Source organism: Ilyonectria robusta, assembly GCF_021365365.1.
Source record: "Ilyonectria robusta strain PMI_751 chromosome Unknown BGZ61scaffold_2, whole genome shotgun sequence".
Classification (NCBI taxonomy): domain Eukaryota; kingdom Fungi; phylum Ascomycota; class Sordariomycetes; order Hypocreales; family Nectriaceae; genus Ilyonectria; species Ilyonectria robusta.
The window spans coordinates 1,706,592-1,726,517 of record NW_025764436.1 but is presented as its reverse complement, the minus strand read 5'-3'; the positions used below and the strand labels follow the sequence as shown (position 1 = coordinate 1,726,517).

The window sequence follows — 19,926 nt, the reverse complement described above, 5'->3', positions numbered from 1 at the left end:
CGTGTTACGCATCAGGGACGAAGAGTCACCGATCGACACTCACCGAGTGATAAGGATCGCGATCCATTCCCGTGGACAACAACAAAAAAAAAAGTGTCCCTCGGTGGAGACTGCAGAGTGAATTGATAGCTCACCGCGAACTTCGCATCTGGTCCGTCCCTCGACGCGCATGGAGCAAAAGGAAAGAAAGTGCTCCAGACCAGAGGCGAGCTCCGCCGGGACGGTTCCTTGCATGGCGGTAACAGGGAGCTGAGCACGACCGCCTTCCAGCGGCTTCTTTCAGTGGCCCAGGTTTCTTGTCTCTTTGCTCGTGTGTGGTTGAAACTACTTTGTGGGTGGATGTGTGCGCGGCCGTGGCAGCCCGTGCTGTGGAGTAATTAGCGGTGCTCCCCCCCGCGGCGGCGCCCTCACCGGGGAGCTGGCATCGGGGCAAGCTGCTGGCGGGGGCCCAGGGACGGCTGCCGAAGAACGCGAAGAGCGAAGTGCAAACAGGAAGCCAGAAACCAGTGGGTGAGCCACAGGAAAAGCTGACAGGGGGACCACAGGGAGCGGCGGAGAGTGGCAGAGAGCGACAGGGAGCAACAAGGACAAGGCTTGAGTCATTCCAGAAGCCGCGTCCACTAACAGAACAGCCCGCTCCGAGTCCACCCACACATCCACACCCACACCCACAGGCTAAGTCCGCCCCGAAAGCCGCGCATTGTACAGAGTATCCGCAGCTGCGCGTGGAACTGGACGGTGCAAAGTACCCGTCCTAGCGGTTCTGCCTGCACCCGGTGCCCTCGCTGTATTGTACGCTGCTGACCTCGGAGATGCACCCGCTGCTGCTGCGGTTGCCAACGCTGCATCCCAAGTGTCCAGTGCCCAGTGCCCAGTGCCCATCCCCTCCACCCCACACTGCCTCCCTCCCACCATCCACCGCTGAGCTGCCTCCTGACGCATGGATCCATGATACCTCGACCATCGCCCGCAGCAAGATCGGTACGTACCGCGCGTACCCACCTCAGGCAAAGAAAAAAAGCAGCCCTCCCCCCGTCCGAGGCCTGGGTCCCACGCTGCATCCTCGTCCCTTCCTCCCAGGAAAATCACCCACCTCACCAATAACCCCAGACAGAGAATCTTCTCGAGTCCGGCCTTTTCTTTTTGCTCCTTCCCCTCCATTTACTCTTCCTCCCTTCTCCCTCCCACTATTCCCTCCCTAATCTGATCTGCGCGTTTGTTTGACGGCTGTCGCGCTGTCAAATGAACCTGCAATTGATATCCTTCCGACTTTCCCATGTAAGTGGCAGACCTCCATTGGCCCACCTCCACCACACTTTTCCTCACCCCCCCAAGATCTCGTGGCCCGACCACGATCTCATTATCGTCCGACCTTGACTCCAGCTTTCGCGGTCCTCAGGCATGACAACTTGACACCATATCCATAGCCATTGTCTTCCCTCCAAGTCTTAATGCTGACAGAGACCACTTCAGTCTCCTCCCCCGCTGTAGGCGCCATCTAAATGCCCACCATTTACTCCTCCCTCTACTCGAATTTCGTCCGTCAAGGATCAACATTCGCAAAGTCCATCACCACCCACGGCTACGCCCAGTCCGTCGTCGCCGCCACTCACCCTCACGTCCTCAACTCACAGAACCGCCCTGTCTTCACTCGCCGTACCACCAAGTCCCGTCTCGGTCGTCTCTCCAACCTCCAACTCCACTCGGCCTTCCACACCGAGCGAGTTGTCACAACTGGTCTCTCCGAGCACCGTCCCAGTCACAACCATGGAGGTTTAGACGACTACTTCGAGGCCCTGCAAGAGCAGCAGGCCGCCGGCGAACTTGACCCCGAATGGACTCAATTCGAGTTTCCCAAGCGCATCGAGTGGAAGCCTACTGCTGCCTCCATTCTCACCAAGGACAGAGTCTCTGGTCATGACAGCGAGCACGCCCTCATCGAAGATGCTGAACTCGAATCCAACCTCTCTTTTGAGGACTTGGCGGCCCTTGCCCATATCGACGCGGCCCTAGAGAAGGAGATCGAAGCGCGGAGTTTCCAGGAGGCCTCTGAAAATGCGGCTGCTTCTGGACGACCAGGTTCCGCCCTGGGCTCCCAGACCCGATCCCCAGCGATTGAAAGATCGCGAACTCCGGCAAGCGTCGCTCGCAGTGCTACCCCTCCGGCCGATCCCCAGTCTCAGACATACGCCGACCACCTCCACAAGCTTTCCGAGAGTGGCCGCTATGCTGAAATCCCTACTGTGTTCGAGGCCATGCTGGCGACTGGTGTACAGCCCATCGCTAGCGCCTACAATGCCCTCCTTGTGGCTGCGATCCATATTCCTATCAAGAAGATTGAGATTGTCTCCAAGGCTCTCGATGTCTATGCTGACATGCTCCGAAGGAGAGTATCTCCTGATGCCGATACCTTCAATATCTTGGTCGGTCTCCTGGCATCCCGATGTCTTGAGGTCGCCGAGTTGAAGGCTGGCCTGGAGGACAAGCGAGTCCGCTTTGGTGGCATGGACGAACCCGGCAAGTTCATGCTTGCTTCGCATGAGATTGAGCACGCCATTCTCTGTGAGGATGATCGCCTGGATCTTGCTATCAAGCTGTTCGACACCTCGGTTGATACCGACACGGCCATGTACTCTGCTGAGACTTACCATCAGCTGATTTCTGCTTGTGCCCAAGCCGGACGAGCTGCCGATATGCTCCGACTCTTCGAGCACATGGAGGCCAACCAGATCGTTCCCTTTGCCGCAGTATTCCCTACCATGATTAGTGCTTTTGCTACCTCTGGGGATCTGATCAGTGCAGTCGAGTGCTACAATGAGTACCGCAACCTGGCTATCGCCAATGATGAAGGTCATGAGACTCTCCACGACCGATTGGATGCCGAGGTCTACGCCGCAGTCATCAACGCCTACGTCATCACCGACAAGATTGAAGGCGCCATGAAGTTTTTCCAGAAGATTGTCAGCGAGTACGGTGTTCGTGCTGCTGACATCAAGGATGCTCTGGTCACTACTGGCTTTGTCAAGGGCTTCATCTCCCGCGGCATTTACCAGGAGGCTTTCCATTGGGCCCAGGCTGTTGAGGCTGAAGCTCGTGCCCGAGCCATTAGCCAGATCGCCACCATCTCTGCGGATAAGGACGACAAGGCTACTGCGGTCGCTGCCTACTCTAGCATCCCTGCTTACTTCGACGACTTGGCCACCCCAGCCATGTCTCTCTTGGCCATGAGTGTCCGAGAGGGAGATGTCGCTGCTGCTGCCCAGTACTGGAGTGCCCTCATCAACCCCGAGGTGCGAGCAACCGTCTCTTTCATCGAACCTACTGCCATGTACGCCGTCGCCTTGATTGGTTCCGGTCAGGTGGCCGAGGGTTTGGCTCAGTCCGAAATGATGTTCCAGCGCATCCGAGCTACCGAATCCGACGCCCGACCTCATCTCGTTGAGGAGATTGATGAGGGTGTTGAGTTTATTACTCGCTATATGGAGACCCGGGGCATTGCCGATCCTCGTGAGATGGCTTCCCAGGTTTCTAGCTTCCACCAGCAGTCTGCCTCTCCGTACCTTTCGACCCCGACCGTTTCCAGCTTCGAGGATACCTTCGACCCCTATGCCCACAACACCGATTTCAAGGGATCTTCCCTGATTGCCGACGATCTCGAGGGTAACCATGGCCGCAAGGGACCCCGGCTGAGTGACGCTCTTAACCGATTCCGAAATATGCGACGTGCCGGCCGACATCCTCGATACATTACCTACGCCAAGCTGATTTCCGCCGCTGCCCGTGACGGAAAGATCGATCTGTGCCACGACATCCTAGCAATGGCTCGCACCGATATGCCCCTCCAGCCTCAGTATGCAGTTGTCAGATACGGCTGGTCCAGCATCCTCGATGCCATGGTCGGCGCTTGCCTTACCATGGGTAACCGTGGACGCGCTGAGCAGTTTCACCAGGAGTTGCTGGAGATGGGAGCCACTCCTTCTGCCAACACTTTCGGTCTGTACATCACTACTTTGAAGGATTCGACCAAGACTTTCGACGAAGCCTCTGAGGCCGTCCGAATCTTCCACCGTGCCAAGGCCGAGGGTGTTGATCCTAGCTCGTTCTTGTACAATGCTCTCATCGGAAAGCTGGGCAAGGCCCGTCGCATCGACGACTGCCTGTTTTACTTTGCTGAGATGCGAGCCCTGGGTATTAAGCCCACGTCTGTCACATACGGCACCATTGTCAACGCCCTGTGTCGAGTTAGCGACGAGAAGTTTGCGGAAGAGCTGTTCGATGAGATGGAAGCCATGCCAAACTACAAGGCCCGACCCGCTCCCTACAACAGCATGATGCAGTTCTTCTTGACCACAAAGCGAGACAAGGCCAAGGTCCTAGCTTACTACGAGCGCATGAAGGCTAAGGGCATTGCCCCGACTGCCCACACCTACAAGCTTTTGGTTGATACCCATGCCACTCTGGAGCCCGTCGACATGAACGCCGCCGAAGAGGTCTTGGGCATGATCCGTGCCTCTGGTCAGCGGATTGAGCCTGTGCATTACGCCTCCCTGATCCACGCTCGGGGATGTGTCATGCACGACATGGAGGGTGCTCGCAAGATGTTCGATTCTATTGTGAAGGAGTCCCTGGTTCCCGTCAATGCCAGCTTGTACCAGGCCCTCTTTGAGGCTATGGTTGCCAACCATGAGGTTGCTGCTACCGAGTCTGTTCTGCAACAGATGCGACGTCAGCGTGTTGACCTGACGCCGTACATTGCGAACACACTCATTCACGGCTGGGCTGCCGACAAGAAGATCGAGAAGGCCCAGCAAATTTACGACGCTGTTGGCCGGGAGAAGCGTGAGCCTAGCACCTACGAGGCTATGACTCGCGCCTACCTGGCCGTTGAGCAGCGGGATCAGGCCAAGGGCGTCGTAGGAGAGATGCTCACCCGCGGCTACCCCAGTGCCGTTGTCAACAAGGTGCTTGAGCTCCTCGGCGGCGGCCAAGAGGCCACCGATTGAGCGTGTCGAGTACCTGCTTGTACGTCGGTACCATTGATTGGATGTTTGGTTTATTTCTTTGTTGACTTGGCGCAATCTGTTTGATACCCCGTTATGTTGGTTGGAACGGTGTTATTTTCTCTTACGGGGTTGCATTGAGATTTCGAGAGGCGCACCCGCCCTCGATCCCTTGAATGGGACGGCGTTTAGGACACAAAATGGGATTTATTCGGGACGACGGCCTGGGGATGAAAGGATTCGGGGCCGAACGTTGCCCAATAGACAACACACCACTCTAAATACGGGAAAACAAGATATTTGCAGCATATAGGGACCAAGGAGCAAGATAAAGGAAACATGGAGACAACTGGGAGGCGATAGCAGAGAAGGGACCTGCTGCCTGTACTACCATACAAGGAAATGAATAAATCAATAATTTCAAAGTTCAACAAATTATCCCCTCCCATAAGTGAAGAAGATTAGAATAGCAAGGAGGTTGGGGATTGTGTTGTAGTGGACCTAACAAATGACGTTAAACGAGCATCATAGACTTTGGCCAGTATTGTCACTTCGTAACTATATCTCTTGTTCACGCTCACTTCGCCTAAGCGCATTTCAGAACGGCAGCATTTGACTACCTACCTAGAGGGGGGACACAAATACAGTGCAAATTTTGAAACACGGTATGCATTTGCACTGTGAAGCCGACGCTACCGTATCACGATTCAATCTTTCCGGTGTTGTAGGTGAGTAAAGAGCTCACTCACACCTTGAATCCTGCCATTGCAAGCCCCAGCGTTCATCCCCGTTTAACATTCTCCCGCCACTGCTTAGAGATCTTCCTTCGTCTTCGAGCCTGCTGGCTGTACGACTCCGTCCGTCTTCCACGTCTTCTCAACATCAATCCAATTCCTCGTTGCCCCGCGCGTCATGGCATCCCGGAACCCCACCATCGCCGTGTCGGCACCTGGCAAGGTCCTCCTCGCAGGCGGCTACCTGGTGCTGGATCGACAGCACACGGGGTTTGTATTTGGCCTCGACGCGAGGATCAACGTGATTGCTGGCGAGATACACACCACGCCCGGGGTGCAGTTGACGGAGATTGTCGTCGACAGCCCCCAGTTTCTTGATGCCCAGTGGCGGTATGGCTACCGCTTGACTGAGGCCGGTGGCGGCATCAAGGTCACCCAATTGCAAGTGTAAGTTGGTTTCTATTTTGACCAGACATCTCTCAGTTGTAATGTCCTGCTGCGTCGGGCTCTCTTTGGGGGATCGTCGTTGTTGAGGTTGCCGGAGCTCTCAATGTCTACTCTCACTCTTACTCTCACGCACTTTACCCATCCTGGTCGACCTCAACCGGCAGCCCGGAAGCATCCATCTTTATCTCATCACCAATAATATGTCCTCTTGCTCACTCAACTTGCCACAGCGGATCCAAAATCAACCCCAACCCCTTCGTGGAGACGACGCTCAGCTATGCCCTCACCTACATTGACCGCATCGCCGGCCAGCGCCCCAGTCACAGCATGACCTCAGCGCGCCTCATCATCCTTGCCGACAACGACTACTACTCTCACTCAGGCTCGGCGGACACTCAGAGGGGCCGTTTTGCCAGGTTCCCTGTGACCTTGGGCGATGCCAACAAGACCGGCTTGGGCTCCTCCGCTGCCCTTGTCACGTCACTCACCGCAGCCCTCCTGATTCACTATCTGCCCCGGGATCTCTTCGATATCGAGTCAGACAAGGGCAAGCGGGCCCTGCATAACTTGGCGCAGGCGGCGCACTGTGCCGCCCAGGGCAAGGTTGGCTCAGGCTTCGATGTGGCGGCTGCCGTGTTTGGATCCTGCCGGTACAAGCGTTTCTCACCAGCGACGTTGAGCAAGATCCCTGAGCCTGGAGCCGCTGGATTTTCGGACTCACTGGTCCAGCTCATTGACGAAGAGTCAGCATGGGATGTCGAGGTGGCCAAGGATGAGGTCAAGATGCCTAAGGGTGTCGTTCTCAGGATGTGCGATGTAGACTGCGGCAGCAAGACCGTCAGCATGGTCAAGAAGGTACTTGCATGGAGGGCGCAGGACCCCGAGGGCTCTAAGCAGCTATGGGACGAACTTCAGCGCCGAAACGAGGACCTCATTTCTACACTCAAGCAAGGTGATATTGAACAGCTCCCCACCAAGCTCGCGGCGGTCCGGGAGCTCGTCAAGAAGATGGGCACCTCCAGCGATGTCCCCATCGAGCCGGACAGCCAGACAGAGCTTCTGGACGCGATCAGCGGTGTCGACGGCGTCTTCGGAGGCGTGGTTCCCGGCGCGGGTGGCTTCGACGCCCTCGCTATATTGATGAAGGACGACGCTGAGACGAAACAGCGGGTCAAGAAGTTCCTGGCCGAGTGGGCACAGGCCAAAGGCACCAAGGTCAAACTCCTGGCGGTCAAGGGCGAGATGGAAGGTGCACGAGCGGAGAGTTTGGACGTGTACTCGGGCTGGATCTAAGAGCGAGTGTGAAGAGCAAAGGGAAGATACCAGGACCGGTCACTTGTCTCATTGTAAGATGGGCAAGGAGACGGTTGGTCTTAGACTCAAATGAAACCTTGCATTTCTCATCCAAGTAGTGTCTGTTTTCTCTTAAAAATGTCTTGGGATGAGACATTGACTCGCTTCTACTCTCGGAGGAATAGAAAACCAATTAGATATCCGATCTATTTTTCCCTGGGTATGATGCCAATCCGATGACCCGAATCCGTACTCGCTCCCTAACCATGACATGACAATTTGCTGCCCGTCCCAAAAATAGTCCCCAGCTCCGTAATCCGTAACCCGCAACCCGAAAAAAGCATCCACTAGGACCCCTAGCCCACTAAATAATCCCCTATCGCCTGCTGTAAGGAAGCGCTGAAGGACGTGCGCCATTCCCTCGGGCTCCTGCAACAGTTAAACAAACACAGCTCGTCTCCTCTCGTCTCCTCTTACACGCGTCCCGGGCGGCAACACGAATGCACACGCATAAGCGGCCCCGCGCCTTTGCCTTCGCCTCCTTCGACTTGCGCAGCTGCATGAAGCCGCTCGCCTCACGGTAGGCTATCCGTCGACGTGGTCGCATGCGCTGTCAGGACCGACATGGGCGGCGGGCGCACCGGGTGCGAGAAGAGGCTGGACGTTGAGTATGGCGATCGAGGCGCGAGCGACGAGGGCGAGGCGGGGTCTGCGATGCCAATGCGGCTGGCTGCGGCCTTGTCGCGAAGCATGGCGATCCTGGTGAGAAAGAGAGGCAAGTGTCAGCTGGATGCGGTTGGGCCGACTTTCTTTTCATGCGGGTGATGCGCTGGGAGACTAGGAGTCTGCACCTATGCGTCAAGGGTAGGGGTTGAGGGAACTGGCTTACTCGTCTTCGGAGATGCCCGGCAGCAGGACGGGCTCACGCTTGAGATTGAAGGGCGCGGACTGAAGACACGGTTTGGTCAGCATTGGACTATGGTGAGGATCATCTCAAGAGTATCGTACAATTTGCATCGAGCGTTTCTCTTTGTGGCGTCGTTGCCGGATGAGAGTATGGACTCGCGAGCACAGCGTGCGGACGTTGGTGGAGATCTGCATCTTGGCTCGTCCTAGAGGCGCGGGCAGCTGTCCAGCGCTGCGGAGATCTCGATCAGGAGTTCTGAGAAGTGTCGGCTTCATCAGGAAATTGGGCGTAATGGCGAGATCGGAAATGGAAGAGCAGAAGAATGCCGAGTTGAAGCTGATAGGGAGAGGGGATCGGTCGTGTCGAGGAGGGAGGCGGGGATGTGAGATAAGATAGTCTGAAGCTGACCGAAGGGAGCTGGTCACTGTGAGGCGGTGGTGAAACGACAGCCTGCGGTGAATGCGGCGGTGAACCAGCTGATATCTATGGGGCAGAAACAAGAGTGGAAACAAGAGTAGAAGGAAAGAATCGATCTTCTAAATAGCCCCGTCTAAAAGGAACAAAGGGAAACACGGGGAGAAGGAATGCAATTAAAACACTGGGGATGGATTCTCGCTGGTGGCCGCGGTGGCCGTGGTGGTGGTTTCGAAACAAAGGAGTGGGACCTCAACACTTAAGTCGGGCTGAGCTGGGCAGTGAGCCTGTGAGGGTGTTGCGAACGGACAAGAAAGAGAATGGGCCGAGATAGATATCCACACTGACAACTGCTTTCTCTGAAATATCGCGAGCTCCGGGCCATGATATATACGGGCTGCGCTTCGGATCCCTCGAGCACAAAGGCGCCTCACCCCCTCGTCCACCGGTTCTACCGTGTGCGAAGGGGTGGATGAGGGCGACGCACGAAGCGGCTTGGCTGGGTAACGGGAGAGCGCGCGGACGAGGAATGGGTTCCGGATGGATCATCGAGGGCTACGCTGGGCTTGGAATGGAGCCCGCGGCGAATTGGAATTCCCACCCGCCCTCGCCCATGCGGACGGGATGCTGCCGCCATGTGCTCGCTTCCCGTTGAGTGAGCGAGGCCCCTTGAGGAGGGGATGCTAGACACCTTCAGTGCGCACTTGACTTCAGTGAGCACAGCTCTGTGGACACGCTCAACCAAACTGAACACCGTCAGTCGCAGAAGCCGGGGCCGCGGACAGCCTGCCCATGGCGAGCGAGCTGTCTCACCCACCGAGACATCGGGTTGTGCGACGGATTCGTAAGGGGGCCACGGATGATTCAGACGGCGAATGAGCGAATGAGCAGATCCAATATTTCAATAAAAAATTGCACGTTTGCGGTATCGAATTCACAAGACTTCACGCAGCTGCACCCCTCCAGCCCGCGGATGCCGTGTCGAAGCAGGGAGACGCAGACACGTATTGACGTCCGGGTGTTGCACCAAAGGGCGGAGGCAGAGCGAGCGAAATGAGCCCGGGACGTGGCACAAAGGGAGACGCCGGCGGGCGGTGCGTACGTCGCCAATCCTGGCCACGGCGGGAGACGGGATGGATTCAATGTAATTAATTGCTTAATTGCCTTGCGCTGCCTTGCGTCGCTGGCTTCTCCGTCGTGCATAGTGGCGATGTTACGGCCTATTAATGGCTGTCCAGAGCCGGATCTTCGCGAAGCTGTGAGTCTGTGTGCCAGGTCGATCAATCTCTGGGAGCATCCGTCGGTTCTCTCTTCCTCATACAAACCTTCACGCTTGTGCAAGACCCGCGGGCCACCAGTGTTGTCGACGTTGATCGACTTGCCGTAACAACGCAGTCCTTGGTATTCCAGCTGGTGACCTGTCACAGGTTGCTCGCATCTCACAGATTCTCAGGCTGGTTGCTGCGTGTTGCACATGGTGGAATGCGGCTGGCCAGAGTGAACTGAGCTGTGAGCAATGGATCAACATGAACGCTGCGGGAGAGAAGATTAGAGTGATTGCATTCATCTACTCTGGCCTGCATGTCAAACCATCCTGTCCATTTCCTACCGGCAACGCAACTTCTATTTGGGGTAGTCCTTGAGGTGGTAGCTCTTGAGCTTGACGAACTGGTCGTATCCAAACTGGCTGAGCGTTTGTCCCTTACCCGAGTTCTTCCACCCGGTCCAGGCGAGGTCCTATTGTCAGTTAGCACAAACTGTCCCACACGAAGGCTTGTCGCGCAGGAACGTACCGGGCTCGGGTAGTCGCATCGGTTGACAAAGACAGTGCCCGCCTCCACGTCCTCGGCGAGCTCGTAACCCTTCTCTGTGTCCTTGGTCCAGATGCTTGCCGTGAGGCCGAACTCGCTGTCATTCATCAGCTTAACGGCTTCCTCGTCGCTCCCGACCTTCTGCACGGCCACAACAGGTCCGAATGTCTCCTCGACCATGACCCGCATGGTGTGGTCGACGTTGACCAGCAGGGTGGGTTTCACAAAGTTACCCTTCAACGGGAGGTTGCTAAAGGTCTCGTTCTCGGGCGTGGCATCCTTTGCACCCTTGGAGAGGGCATCCTTGATGTGCTCCTCGATCGCCTCCTTAGACCTCTTCGAGACAACAGGGCCAACGTGGGTGCTCTTGTCAAAGGGATCTCCAAGCTTGTATCCCTTGAGGACCTTCTGAACTGCCTCGACGAAGGAATCGTGAATCTTTTCGTCGACGTAGACACGCTCGAGAGAGCAGCAGCTCTGGCCAGAGTTGAAGACAGCTCCGTCAACAATCTCTCCCGCTGCCCAATCGATGTCGACGTCGGCCCTGATGTACGCGGGGTCCTTGCCACCAAGCTCGAGTCCGACATTGACAACACGGTCAGCGGCAGCCTTCTGGACGGCGAGGCCACCACCAACGGAACCGGTAAAACAGACGAGAGCAATTAGAGGATTTCGGACGATAGTCTCCATAATGATGGGAGAGCCGCAGTGGAAGTACTGCAGAACACCCTGGGGAAGCCCTGCCTCCGTGAAGATCTCGGTGGCATGCTCAACCACGGTGGGGGTCTGGGGAGATCCCTTGAGGATCACAGTGTTTCCAGCCAAGATGGCAGGGATAAGAGAGTTTACAAGAATAAGGTAGGGGTACTGGGTGGGATTAGTTGTCGGCAAAATGGACGAGGCATAAGGACAATTACATACGTTCCAAGCGAAGATGACCAGGACTGGGCCAACAGGGACCTTTCTAATAAATCGCTTGAAGCCCTTCTCAGGCTCTCCGTCGGTATCCTTGAGAGCTTCCTCGCTGATCTTGAGGAGATACTCACCCCGCTTCACAGCTGTGGCGACCTCCCCAGGCGTGTAGTTGATGGGCCGTCCCATCTGAGCAGTAAGCTCCTCTCCAAGCTGGTCCTTCTCCTCCAGGAGGCCATCGAGGAACTTGCGGACGATTGCTTGTCGCTCCTTCAGAGTGGTCTTCCGGAAGCTCTGGAACGCCTCGGTGGCGACTCGGGGAAGCGCCTCGAGGTCGGCAGGCGAGGCGCCATTCCGGGTGAGGATGGCCTCGTTGGTGTTGGGGGAGATGGTGGTAATGACTTCAACCGACATGATGACGATGGCGTACTTATGCTCAGGGCCGAGCAATGTGAGATGGGGATAATGACGAGATACAGTCACACATTAGATAAGGTCCGCAAAAGCTGCGAGTGGCCGAATCACAATATGCTAAACCCCCCCCCCCCCCAAAAAAAAAAAGCAAATTGCCACTAAAGAATACTGTAGCTCTATAGTCTCTGTGTACTTTTTATATAAAATCCCCGGCCTAATATTTATTTTATTTAATTTATATTATGTATTTAATCCATAATACACTAAGTGCCTGAATACCTATGATAGATTATGGCAGAGGTCTTTAGTGCCGACTACTGTTGAATTGGAAGCATGGCGCACCAGGGCTCCAGGATATCACATGAGGAATTAGGGTCCATTTGGGACTGATTCAGATAGAGCTCATTAAGCTTTCAGCTTCTTAAACCTATATTAGTTAGCAACATAAGAATTAGACCTCTTTAATCTAAAGAAGCAGAAGGTATATAGAATAAATAGATAATATATATATATATTTAGAATTATCTATTAAGGGGACGTACTGAGACCAAAGTTGACATCGGCGGAGACTCTGCTGGGTTGAGGGGATATGCGGTGTATGCATATATACCATATATGTATAGACCATATAGTATATATGGGGGTAGCCCAACCTCGTCAGGCGGCACCGCCGCTCGAGCAGTCAAGTTAATCAACCTCATTCAACCCTGTCGGCAACTAACTACTTTTCAGCTGCTGTCCCCAAGCTTGTCTTTTGAGTTTCTTTCTCTCTTTTGGTAGCTTGGTTTAATATTATTACCATGTAAGTGCCTCCCATCATTCTATTCCAATCCTCATCACTTCAAAAATACGCATCACATCAGCTCAGACGACCGTAAGCTGAACACACAAGTCTAACATTATTACAGGGCGAACGATGTACCACTCCTAGGCCTCCCGGCTCCCAACATGCGCGGGGTCGCGTCTCCCAGCCCGCCCGCCGGGTCTGTGGTCCCTCGCTCGAGAGACATGTGCTAGTGCCCTCCCTTGGAATAAGGCTGTCGGAACCTTGTTTAATATCGTTACCCTGTTAGTGTCCATCAGCCCATTCTGATCCTAGTCACTTCAAGGACACGCATCTCATCGGCCCAAACGACCTTCAGCTGAATATTCTATTAGTCTAACATTGTTGCAGGATAAACGAGGTACCACTGTTAAACCTCCCGGCGGCGGCGGCGGACGCAGGCAGCCCGGCTCCCAACGTGCGCGGGGTCGCATCTCCCAACACGCCCGCCCATCAGGACCCTGGCCATCTGTCCCTGCCGGGTCCATGGTCCCTCTCTAGAGAGTCCCGTGTAAGTGCCCGTCCCTTGGAATAAGACTGTCGGAACCTGGACTAATGAACATAGAGGAGACCTCGAGCTGGTGACAGACCAGCAGAGGACAGACCCAGCAGAGGACAGACGGCCGCGGTGGGGGAGGCGGGTGGGAGAGATCCTCGCGTACAAAGTTGGGAGCTGGGTCGTCTGCTCGGCCGTCATGGTCTAGTTGGCCGGCTTCGGCCTTGTCGAGAGCGTGCGGGTTCTCGTCGAGAGCGTGCGGGTTCTTGTTGAGAGCTGGGTTGTCTGCTCGGCCGTCATGGTCTAGTTGGCCGGCTTTGGCCTTGTTGAGAGCGTGCGGGTTCTCGTTGAGAGCGTGCGGGTTCTTGTTATCGGGCAGTTTGCGGGTTCTCATTACCGGGCAATTAAAAAAAATCAGTACAAAAAATGAATAAAAAAAAGGTTTGCAGACAAGTTCACTATTCGTCTCAGACTCGTCGGAATACCCGCGAAGGATAAGTCTGTGCCGTATTTTGCGAGGGTGCTTTGTTGGTGGGCGAGGTCGTTAGTGCAGGCCAGATCCGTTGGGACAACTTTTAGGTTCAGCCACTACGGCCGGCCCGCAAAAGATATCAGAAAACGGATGTAGTTGGCCAAGGCCGCCACACCTGCGCCTCGGTCTGCCGGGAGGGGGGGGACCTTCCGTGGTCAGCGCCGCAGGCAGCCCCCAGCCAATTCCTTCCATAAACCCACCTTTCATCCCGATCACCTAGCAGACCCCCGCCGACCACCCCCAATCCGGCAGACCCCCAGGCAAGCAGACCGTCAAGCAGACCGTCGAGTCTTCAAGCGACTGGCTGATTGACTGACTGGTCTAGTAGACGGGTCCTTGATCAGACGGACCTTCAAGCCTCTCGGTAAGCAGACCTCTGACCCCTCTAGGTACCTGACTGACCGACTGACCGACCGACCGACCTGGGCCGAATTCGAGGAGCCACCGAACCCAGAGAATGTCGAATGCCGCAAGTGCAACGAGAGTACGCCTCCAGGACCGCGCTTCTTCACTCAAACTAACTCATCTGATGAAGTCGGTCATTTCGCAAAAGACTGCCCTCAGGGCGGGAGCCAGCGAACCCGGAGAATGTCGAATGCGGCAACCTGGAGAATATCGAATGCCGTAAGTGCAACGAGAGTACGTCTCCAGGGCCGCGTTCTTTCACTCAAACTAAATAGTGCAGTGGGTCATTTCGCAAAGGACTGCCCTCAGGGCGGGAGCCGGGCGTGCCGCAACTGCGGCCAGGAGGGCCACATGGTCAAAGAGTGTGACCAGCCTCAACCGGCAGGCCCTCAATCTAATACACAAGCAAGCATACCTTCAAGCGACTGACTGACTGACTGACTGACTGATCTTATAGACGGGCGTGCCGGGCGTGCCGCAACTGCGGCCAGGAGGGCCACATGGTCAAAGAGTGTGACCAGCCTCGACCTCCTGGCCCTCAATCCAACAGACCACCAGGCCTTTAGACAAGCAGGCTTCCAAGCCCTCTGCCTACCTGACCGACCGACCTGCAGACTTTCAGGCCCTCGATCTGACGGACCCCCGAGCCCCTAGGCAAGCAGACCTCTGAGCCATCTGCCCGACTGACTGACTGACAGATAGATAGAAAACAGAGAAAGAAGCTCAAAGACAAGCTTGGGGGCGTGACGGCTCGTCACACAGGGAACGGAAAAGGAAGCGAAATCTGTCCCGGATGATCTTCGAGAAACGATCATTTCGCGGTTCAACCCTGAAGTGCGAGACGAGATTGTAGGATACTTGGAATCTGCCACTATGGCTCAGTTGACATTCGTCGGTTTCGCAGGCACAGGCAAGACGGAGTTGCTTGACACTTCAGGCTGCATTCTGGTAGAAAACCCCGAGATAACATCCATCTACATCTCAGCACCAACCAATGTTGCCACCAACCAATGTTGCCATCAATCAATGTTGCTACCAGCAATATTTGCAATCGCATTGCCAAGATTCATGGTGAAGTAGTGGAGGACTTCAACAAGCTATACCCTCGCAAAATACGGCACAGACTCATCCTTCGCGGGTATTCAGGCTGCATTCTGCTAGAAAACCCCGAGATAACATCCATCTACATCTTAGCACCAACTAATGCTACCACCAACCAATATTGCCACCAACAATATTTGCGATCGTATTGCCAAGATTCATAGTGAAATAGTGGAGGACTTCAACAAGCTGTAGTTATCATGTACTCTACGTAGCCCAACGGTAGATGCACCCAACTGTCACAAATAAGTGTTGGGGATGATGGATGATGAATGATAACTTGGCCAAACATGGTGGAAAACAATACTGTCGGCAAAACTTTTGTTATTGATTTTTGTAGTGATTTTTGTAGTGATTTTTTTTAAAAAAAAAATGCTTTTTAAGCATGCCCGGTACGAATAATTAAAACGCTCTCGTAGAGCCCGAATGCGGTCAACTAAACGGCGACGACCGAGCAGACCGCCCATTTCCCAACTTGGAACGCGGGGATCTCCCCCACCCGCCTCCCCCACCTCAGGACCCCGGCCAGAGGCCGCCTGTCCTCTGCCGGCCCTCGCTCGAGGTCCCCTCTGCACAACGTTCATTAGTTCAGGTTCCAACAGCCTTGTTCCAAGGGAGGGCACTTACACGGGACTCCCGAGCGAGGGGCCAGGGACCCGGCAGGGACAGGGGCATGGCCAGGGTCCTGGGGGGGTCGGCGGGCTGGGAGATGGGACCCCGCGCCCGTTGGGAGCTGGGCAGCCTGCGTCGGCCGCCGCCTCCAGATCCGAGAGCCCTACGTCGTACATCCTGCGACAAAGTTAGACTTGCGTTGATAGAATCAGAGTGGGCTGATGGACACTTACGCGGTAAGTATATTGTACCGGGCTACCGAAAGAGAGAAAAAGGAAACAAAATGAGGAGATGGGAGAACGGCTTTTTAAACACGCATGGTGCCATATTCCTTCCCTGATCTTGTCTCGTCAATTGGGCAATCGCAGAGCGATGGTTGCCAGGCTGACAGGATCAACTAGACTCGGGTAGGAAAGCATGGAGGAATGGGATATGTTTCCATGGCAAGAAGGAAGATGGCGCGGCAGTTAACTAGTTCAATGGCAGTCTCTCCCCTTCCCAGACAGACGACAAGAGCAATGCCAGTTGCCATCAGAAACTTCGCTTTGCTCTTCAGGTAGCCGCCTCCTGAGAACTTTTGGGAGGGATCCTTGACAATGAAGGTATATACCGTGCATTTAGAACATTGAACCTACCAGCGAAAGGACTGGGAGGGAGAGTGTAGGTTCCCCCTGTACCACACGCGCCGAGGCATTGGTATTATTGCACTCGACACATCCGTGATCGCCTTCTCACCATGAAGAAAGAGGAAATGTCCGAGTTACATACCTAGCCACGCCTCCCACCTGACATCTGAGAGCACATGACATTTTCGGTTCAGTCCCAGGATGACGCAATGCTGTTGCGAGTTCAGAAGGCTGGAATCAGTCCCCTCTCGTTGGGCTTGCGTACCTACCTCTAGGCCACCTACCAGGTACATTGGTACCGCTACTGCCAACTGCCTTGTGGCTTTGGGCCGCGCAGTGGGCACGCCTTCTTCCTTAATGGGCCGTCTACACCGGTGGCAATTGACTGACTGACTGACTGACAGATAGATAGAAAGCAAGCGTGCCTCGGGCAGCCCCCAGCAGGGCCGCTGGAGGCAAAGACACTGCAAATAGAAGGAATAGGTAGGTATCAAGCAGAGCCACGGCAAGGGTCCCATTTGCCTCTAACAGCAGCCCTAGCCCCTCTGAGCCTTGGCGAAGAGAGCTGCGCAGTGGATTTAGGGCAGGGCAGCTGGAGGCAAATATGACTTACTGGCCTTGAGCTACAGCTTTGCTTACCCCTATGACAGCTTGCTGACATCGGACCAAGTAATATTAAACCAAGCTACCAAAACAGACAAAGAAACTCAAAAGACAAGCTTGGGGGCGTGGCGACTCGTCACACAGGGAACGGAAAAGGAAGCGAAATGTAGTTATCATGTACTCTACGGTCAACTAAACGGCGACGACCGAGAAGACCGCCCATTTCCCAACTTGGAACGCGGGGATCTCCCCCACCTCAAGACCCCGGCTAGGGGCCGTCCGTCTGTCCTCTGCTGGGTCCGTCCCTCGCTCGAGGTCTCCTCTATGTTCATTAGTTTAGGTTCCTACAGCCTCATTCTACCAAAGGGACGGGCACTTACACGGGACTCTCGAGCGAGGGACCATGGACCCGGCAGGGACAGATGGCCAGGGTCCTGGGGGGGCGGGCTGGGAGATACGATCTCCGCGCACGCTGGGAGCTGGGCTGCGGGCGTCGGCCGCCGAGAGGTCCGTCCGAGGGCCTAATGTCGTTCATCCTGCAATAAAGTTAGATTTGTATTGACAGAATTAGAGTGGGCTGATGGATACTTACCGCGTAAGTATATTGGACCAGGTTCCGACGGCCTTGTTCCAAGGGAGGGCACTACTCTCGAGGCCCCTCGCCGCCTCCTGTGACGTCGTTCATCCTGCAACAAAGTTAGACTTGCATTGATAGAATCAGTCAGAATGGGTTGATAGATACTTACGCGGTAATAGTATTGGACCGGGCTACCGAAAGAGAGAGAGAGGAACCGAAAAGAGGAGACGGGGGAATAGATTTTTAAACACGCATGGTGCCATATTCCATCCCTGATCTTGCTTGCCCCGTCAACTTGGCAATCGCAGAGCGATGGTTGTGAGGACGAACGACGAAGCTAGAAGGTAGGAAAACGTGGGGGAAGTGGAGAGGTAAGCTAGGCATGTCACATGACTAGCTGCATGGCTCGCCCCGGGACCCACACCTCATCCAGGCTTATCTTATCGAGACTTTTTTTTCTGGGAGCCAGCTGGAGATTGTCGTTCTGTAGTTGGAGACGCAGAAACAGCCATCCACAATGGCGCCGGAAAAGAAGAACGAGTTTCTTGACGCGGCGGATAGCGAAGACGACAGCGATGCCGGCTACGGTTCAGATGATGACATGAGAAAGGGCGGCCGCAGCGCCAAGCGGAGGAGGATCGACTACGACGACGATGACGACCTGGCCAGCGACCTCGACAACGATGCGAGCGATGGCGAAGAGGGCGTGCAAGAGGCCGAGACCGAGGATGCTGCGAAGGACGAGAACGAATCTGAAAAGGAGAAGCACAGAAAGTCCAAGAGCAAGTCGAAAGACACCAGCTCATCCGACCTGCCTGATGTCACACGACCATTGACGAAGAAGAACCTGGTTGCCTCAGAAGCCGCCATCAAAAAGTCTGGAGTCGTCTACCTCTCGAGAATTCCGCCATTTATGAAACCACAGAAACTGCGCAACCTTCTGGAGCCATACGGCACCATCAATCGCATCTTCCTGGCGCCCGAAGACCCAACAGCCCACGCCCGTCGCGTACGTGGTGGCGGCAACAAGAAGAAGACATATACGGAGGGCTGGGTCGAATTTGTCAAGAAGAAGGAAGCTAAGGCGGTGTGCGAGATGTTAAATGCCCGGACTATTGGAGGAAAGAAGGGCAGCTACTACCGCGACGACCTGTGGAATCTGCTGTACCTGAATGGGTTCAAGTGGCACAACCTCACAGAGCAGATTGCGGCGGAGAATGCGGAGCGAACCAGCCGCATGCGGGCCGAAATCAGCAAGACAACGAGAGAAAACAAGGAGTTTGTCAAGAACGTGGAGAGGGCTAAGATGCTTGACGGGATGCAAGCCAAGGCGAAGAAGAGGAAGATCGACGACGGAGAGGAGGAAGCAGTGCGGCAGCCTTCGCGGTCCTTCCAGCAGGTCCCGTTGGCCAAAAAGAAGACGGAGGTGGTAGATCAGCCGGCTGATGTGTCGCGAGTGCTGAGCAAGATATTTTAGCACGGCCTATCCTATTCCCCAGGCCCAGATAAGTCGTTCTACGTTATGTACTTGACCGCTGCAAATTGTTTCGAGTACTCAGCATCGAGATAATAGTCTACACAAGAGTCGCGCCGTCACAGGCGACGGCCCCTTTGGACTTCCACCTGACTAGCTACCTCCAGTTGAAAAGAATCATTGCCACAAGTGACTCCTGTCAAATATCACACCTAAGTTACGCTCACACGTGTCGAGAGTATGTTACTTAACACCGTGTAAGAAAATAGTGAAGAGTTTGAGCAAATCATCATAATTGTGGCATCCATCGGGATTTTGCCTTTTCCAAGATCTAGCTTTTCCAGCAGATCTAGCTTTTCCAGCAGATCTAGCCTTTTCAAGACACAGCTGTTACCTGCAGCTCATAAAGGTATCGGGAAAGGTAACCAGTTGGACCAGAAACCTTAGTCTGTCTGAGTGCATTGTTGACCTTTGAATGGACTGGGTATATGGTCTGTATTGTTGATACGATTGTCGGTGTTTTTTTTGTTTTTTTTACTGTTGAGCTTCTAGTCCCCCCTCTGGGTATGTGTGTACTAGGGCACCCTAACCTCTTAATTGATTGAGTGCCGTGAACTCTCGGCCTCGAGATCGAGATGGAACAGACAGCCGTAATATTACCAAGAATGTTAAGCGTAGTCCCAAATATTGGAGGGTCAACCATCTCCGGGCTCCATGTCTCTCAAGGTGGTCCCTCAGGGTGCGA

At 54.8% G+C, this 19,926-nt stretch overlaps 6 protein-coding genes across 6 annotated transcripts; 4 read left to right on the top strand and 2 right to left on the bottom strand.

Annotated features, from left to right (window-relative positions):
* Positions 1-1,069: 1,069 nt before the first annotated feature.
* Positions 1,070-5,435, top strand: BGZ61DRAFT_441243 (uncharacterized protein). The gene is made up of 2 exons (XM_046244563.1): positions 1,070-1,278; positions 1,474-5,435. The coding sequence occupies exon 2, from the start codon at positions 1,503-1,505 to the stop codon at positions 5,001-5,003; it is 3,501 nt and encodes a 1,166-aa protein (XP_046110731.1). The 5' UTR covers positions 1,070-1,278; positions 1,474-1,502; the 3' UTR covers positions 5,004-5,435.
* A 155-nt stretch (positions 5,436-5,590) lies between these two features.
* Positions 5,591-7,540, top strand: BGZ61DRAFT_88722 (ribosomal protein S5 domain 2-type protein). Its single transcript, XM_046257187.1, has 3 exons — positions 5,591-5,665; positions 5,817-6,181; positions 6,412-7,540. Exons 2-3 carry the CDS (start codon positions 5,913-5,915, stop codon positions 7,472-7,474), a joined length of 1,332 nt encoding a protein of 443 aa, XP_046110730.1. The 5' UTR covers positions 5,591-5,665; positions 5,817-5,912; the 3' UTR covers positions 7,475-7,540.
* Positions 7,541-8,049: 509 nt separating this feature from the next.
* BGZ61DRAFT_526951 (uncharacterized protein) lies at positions 8,050-8,575 on the bottom strand (the record flags this gene model as incomplete). The annotated part of the gene is made up of 3 exons (XM_046253037.1): positions 8,050-8,233; positions 8,364-8,422; positions 8,483-8,575. 3 exons carry the CDS (start codon positions 8,573-8,575, stop codon positions 8,050-8,052), a joined length of 336 nt encoding a protein of 111 aa, XP_046110729.1.
* A 1,560-nt stretch (positions 8,576-10,135) lies between these two features.
* On the bottom strand, positions 10,136-12,059 carry BGZ61DRAFT_88630 (Aldehyde/histidinol dehydrogenase). The gene is made up of 3 exons (XM_046257186.1): positions 11,528-12,059; positions 10,589-11,473; positions 10,136-10,532 (listed from the first exon to the last, which is right to left on the bottom strand). Exons 1-3 carry the CDS (start codon positions 11,930-11,932, stop codon positions 10,419-10,421), a joined length of 1,404 nt encoding a protein of 467 aa, XP_046110728.1. The 5' UTR covers positions 11,933-12,059; the 3' UTR covers positions 10,136-10,418.
* A 4,669-nt stretch (positions 12,060-16,728) lies between these two features.
* On the top strand, positions 16,729-17,655 carry BGZ61DRAFT_472314 (uncharacterized protein; the record flags this gene model as incomplete). Its single annotated transcript, XM_046248323.1, has 3 exons — positions 16,729-16,863; positions 16,940-17,010; positions 17,178-17,655. The coding sequence occupies 3 exons, from the start codon at positions 16,729-16,731 to the stop codon at positions 17,653-17,655; spliced, it is 684 nt and encodes a 227-aa protein (XP_046110727.1).
* Positions 17,656-18,172: 517 nt separating this feature from the next.
* BGZ61DRAFT_441222 (uncharacterized protein) lies at positions 18,173-19,492 on the top strand. Its single transcript, XM_046244562.1, has one exon. The coding sequence runs from the start codon at positions 18,225-18,227 to the stop codon at positions 19,182-19,184; it is 960 nt and encodes a 319-aa protein (XP_046110726.1). The 5' UTR covers positions 18,173-18,224; the 3' UTR covers positions 19,185-19,492.
* Positions 19,493-19,926: the final 434 nt, after the last annotated feature.

Coding starts and splice junctions, on each gene's coding strand:
- BGZ61DRAFT_441243 (XM_046244563.1), top strand. CDS start 1,503: ATGCCCACCATTTACTCCTCCCTCTACTCGAATTTCGTCCGTCAAGGA.
- BGZ61DRAFT_88722 (XM_046257187.1), top strand. CDS start 5,913: ATGGCATCCCGGAACCCCACCATCGCCGTGTCGGCACCTGGCAAGGTC. Junction 6,182..6,411: donor AAGGTCACCCAATTGCAAGT/GTAAGTTGGTTT, acceptor AACTTGCCACAG/CGGATCCAAAATCAACCCCA.
- BGZ61DRAFT_88630 (XM_046257186.1), bottom strand. CDS start 11,932: ATGTCGGTTGAAGTCATTACCACCATCTCCCCCAACACCAACGAGGCC. Junction 11,474..11,527: donor TGGTCATCTTCGCTTGGAAC/GTATGTAATTGT, acceptor AATCCCACCCAG/TACCCCTACCTTATTCTTGT. Junction 10,533..10,588: donor GATGCGACTACCCGAGCCCG/GTACGTTCCTGC, acceptor AACTGACAATAG/GACCTCGCCTGGACCGGGTG.
- BGZ61DRAFT_441222 (XM_046244562.1), top strand. CDS start 18,225: ATGGCGCCGGAAAAGAAGAACGAGTTTCTTGACGCGGCGGATAGCGAA.